The sequence below is a fragment of the Apis dorsata genome, unplaced genomic scaffold (genome assembly GCF_000469605.1).
Source record: "Apis dorsata unplaced genomic scaffold, Apis dorsata 1.3 scaffold_10, whole genome shotgun sequence".
In the NCBI taxonomy this organism is placed as follows: Eukaryota; Metazoa; Arthropoda; class Insecta; order Hymenoptera; family Apidae; genus Apis; species Apis dorsata.
In genome coordinates, this window is record NW_006263313.1 from 111,176 (window position 1) to 115,290 (window position 4,115).

Below are 4,115 nucleotides of genomic sequence, written 5' to 3' on the forward strand. Positions count from 1 at the left end.
CCGCTTGTAAGAAGCGAACACGATGACATTCGTACCGGGGCCCGAGAAAACGAGTCGGGCTACATGGAAGCCTACACGAGCGAACGGACGATTCGGAATCAGATGTTATCTTTGACGAGGGCTGCCGCTGGTGGGGGGAAGCCGGGGGCCCTTTCTCGGTGCCCCGCGCCAAGATACGGATCTTCTTGGCGCCACCGTCTCCCGGGCCCTTCGCCACAGGGCCATGCAAGTAGCGATGGCTCCATTTCTCTATTTTTCGATCTCGCAAACTTTCATGTAGTTTAATTGCGCCTCGGCTGGATTAGCTGCCTCATGTTTATCATTATTATTAGCGATAAAATAATTCTTAAGACGTATTTTCTTCTTTCTTTTTTAATTTTTATAGCATCCTTTAGATTCAAATATTTGTCAAAATTTAGGGCTAACTGAAACTAAAAATAGAAAATTTGAAATTAAATTTTTATCATTCTGTGATAATTTCTTTAATCCCAAATTCTTTTAACAATAGAAAATTAAGAGTAAAAATGATCCAAAAGACGTAATAGTATTAAAATTTTTATATTTCTTCCTGTAAAAAAGGAAATATTAAAATATAATTGATCATGTTATTACATTAGTTTAAAAAAAGTAGTTTAAAAAAATAAAGTTTTGCAAGTAGTGTATGCATGTATTCATACAATTCTCACCTCTACAACAGTCTATAGATACACATTCTATATCTTTCCCTTCTTTCAGCATCTTGTATTATCCATAAACGATCATTTCCCACATTCCACTAACGGTTAAAAACAAAAAGAACTCGATGATTCGTTGCTTCTTCAATCCATCACTACAACAATCGGGTTGCTGTCACGGTCTCAAAAAGCCGGCATTCGAGAGCCCTAAACGCGGTTTAAGCGTAACCGATACCCCAGCAGGGGGCCCGACATCGGTCCTCTTTGCGTCCTCTGTCGAAAATTCGTTTCGACGATTGACAACAACACTGTACGAAAGAACGATGAGGAACGACCGGCTAAACGAATGGTTTTCCTTTCCCCGATTCCTCGCGTTCGTTATCATGGGCACGCGAGTTGTCTGTAACCTGGTATTGAGGAACCGATCAAATATTTCGACTGAATTTATTTACCAACACAGTACTTGAATCGTATCCTGATGTTAATTCATTTGGACAATTGTAATTATTATCTTTCTGCGTGAAACAGTCAATTGGCCATTCAGAAATCGTGCTTTTCACACAAAAGCAGATAATAGTTTTTTCTTGATGGCAGGAGAATTAAAATAAAATCTAAAAAATATTTATTTAAGTTTAGAAATAATTTATATGTTTATAGAAATGATTATAAATTAATTTTAGAAATATTGAAAATTTGTCGCAGTAATACTCACCTAAAAAAACATGAAGTAAATAATATATTACTCTATCATTTTTATTATAATTAAAAATAATTTTTGATAATTAAATATATTTTCTTTTTGTTATTTTCTGCTATGCAAAAATCAAGAACATTTAATTAAATTGTTTGAGATATATATTCAATGTTAATAAATTATGTTTTTGATTATTTAAACTCTATATTTACTTACTTTCATGATTGAAGTACAAATATAGTATAGGACTATATTGATAGTTATATATACTTTCTTCTATTTCGAAATTATAGGAATTACAAGAATAGTAAGCATGATTATTTGATTCCGATAAATAATATATCTCACTCTGGTAAAGATAGTAATCTTCAGTACCTAAAAAAAAAAAGAATACGATATTGAATTAAAATTGTTAAAAGCATCAGAAAAATTGAAGAATAAAGGACACTTCACAAATCGAGGTTGCTGCTAAAAGCTCGAGCAGACGAAATTTTAATAAACGCATCTAATGCTGCAGTGGTTCGAACAATAGAATATTGCACGTACAGTATGCATCGGCATGGTTAAACAGATATGGCGTATAATTTAGTAACAGGGGCCGGGGATTCCATGCAAATATCGAGAACAATGAAACGACGAGGCTCGCATTAATTAAGTCGTAAGCAGAATAGGAGACGTTCTTCGATTCGTTGATCGAGCATCGTCATCGCTCGCTACGGCTCGCGAGGAGAGCCGAGTTAATTGGCTCTCTAACCAAATAATTGACAGTAAGTAGGAAATGAGAAGTTATTCCTCGTAGGAGTTGTTTGTCGTCTCCCACTTTTCTTTCCTTGTCGCTATCGCGAATCAACTCCGGTGAATTAACGAGCGAACGTCGTAATTAACCACCGTCAGGGAATCAGTGTCTCCGCTGCTCGTCGTTGTTGAAAACTTCTTAGAATTCATCGAGTTCAGCTGATTCTAACTATCATTCAATGAATATTAGATGTTTCTTAGATCTTCTCCAATATGCTCAATCATGGCTACCTTTTATCTCTTTCCCAATTATCTTTTATCGAGATAAACGAATCACTCAAGGGAAAGGAAACTTGGTCACGCGAAAAACAGGATTTACAGGGATCTATAATTAATAGATAATCTCTTCAAACTTGTTCTCTGCCTGAATGGGAAACTACGACAAATATTGTCGCAATAAGCTTATCTCTGGGATTTTCCTAGTTCTCCTAGTGAATGGAATCCTTTTGGTATTGCATAGAACCATTCCTTCGGTATAATCTTGCTAAACTAGATTCACAGTGAACAAGATAAAAAGAAAGAGAGACAAATCCTAAGTCTCTTCGGTTTAAGTGTTATAAATAGCATATAATATATAATAAAGCTGTTGTTTACAATATTAAGAGTTTGTCTTGAAATGGATACTTCAAGAATATCACTAATCAATCTTGTTTCAAAATAGTTTCTTTTTGTGTTTCTGTATCTTATAATCAAAAACAAATAAAAGGATATTATAATTAATAAGAAAAATAAGTGCCATAATAATTACAGAAAAAAAAACTGATTCATCTAAAGTGACTAAGAAAACCAATTTAAATAAGATGACATTATAAATATTTTCTGCCATGGATTGATTCTTGTCAAAATGTCAAAATCTTCGCTTTAATAAAAATATTGGAAGCACGAATACTTTTGGAAAGTGCGTCAACTGATATCGTACATTGATCGTGCGAATAACAATGTTTTTATATCTTTTCTTTTGGCTAAAAAGATCATCGTTCTCAAAAGATTTGCCATTCGTCACTTTCGTCGTGTTCTCGACTCCTGAAACAGTGAAAAAGTCAATCTATGTCTAGATGTGGCTCGATAATGAAAAAGAAAAGAAACTTTAAAGACTATATTCTTGTACATAATTCTTTATCAAGAAAATTCTACTTCATTAAAAAGATTCGATAATATTCGAGTCTCGATTATAAAACTTTTCCATCAATAAAAGCAAGAAAAATCTAATAATATATACGTTCAAGATTATCAATTGCAAAATGTATTGCTGCTTCCTTAACATGCATCGACAGCAACAGTCGAAACGTAAATTCGCTCATTTGTACTTGCAACACTCGTGCAAGATCGCTGGCGTAAAAGGCTCGCTCGCACCATTCCGAATGTCCGGCGTCCTTTATATCGAGGCGGCAGAAAAGGTAATTTGCAGATTCCAGCGAACAGGTTTCAACCGAACACACAGTCGGGGTGCTAATTTGTCCCGACGCGGAGATAAGGATCTGGCAAAAAGGTTCAACACAAAACGAAGCAATTAAAATGATAATGCGGCCAGCCAGGAGACATCTTTTATTAACGCTCTAACGTAATTCTATGAGAATCATCGCCAATTTCATGGCAGAATTTTAATCGTAAACAATTTTGTTAAAACTGATGCAAGTATCTAATCCAACGATTAAACTTATATTATTCTTGCTGCCGATAAACAATATTAATATTTCATAATACTATCATCTATATATCTCTTCTGAAATTCCTCATCTTTTCTAAACATTCAATACTTCTAATCAAGTTATATAACTTAAAACACAACTGTTGATTCTCATCTCCTTAACAGTTACCTTCTTCTCCATTTTTCATCGTTTTCGAATTTCTTTCAAGTAATTTAGAAACACATTTACACATTGAATCGATTCATTCTTAAAATTCTTCAAGTTCTCTAATGCATCATACCTAAAAAAAAAAAAAAAAAAAAA

The 4,115-nt window shown here is 34.0% G+C and overlaps 2 protein-coding genes and 1 long non-coding RNA gene across 3 annotated transcripts in view; all 3 read right to left on the reverse strand.

The window, feature by feature from the left end:
• Positions 1–4,004, reverse strand: part of LOC116185226 — a 9,119-nt gene extending 5,115 nt beyond the window's left edge. Inside the window, exons 1-2 of the mRNA XM_031509224.1 lie at positions 3,878–4,004; positions 3,383–3,641 (exon numbers count right to left, since the gene is read on the reverse strand). Coding sequence (XP_031365084.1) covers positions 3,383–3,641; positions 3,878–3,913 — 295 coding nt within the window. The 5' untranslated portion in view covers positions 3,914–4,004. The remainder of the gene's footprint in view (positions 1–3,382; positions 3,642–3,877) is intronic.
• On the reverse strand, positions 433–1,291 carry LOC102674152. Its single transcript, XR_420573.2, has 3 exons — positions 1,114–1,291; positions 687–1,081; positions 433–568 (listed from the first exon to the last, which is right to left on the reverse strand). It is a non-coding gene; the product is annotated as an uncharacterized LOC102674152 (long non-coding RNA).
• Positions 4,005–4,045: 41 nt separating the features above from the next.
• LOC102674238 overlaps positions 4,046–4,115 on the reverse strand; it is a 920-nt gene continuing 850 nt past the window's right edge. The window contains exon 2 of the mRNA XM_006607637.2: positions 4,046–4,092. Within this exon, the coding sequence (XP_006607700.1) occupies positions 4,087–4,092 (6 nt within the window). The 3' untranslated portion in view covers positions 4,046–4,086. The remainder of the gene's footprint in view (positions 4,093–4,115) is intronic.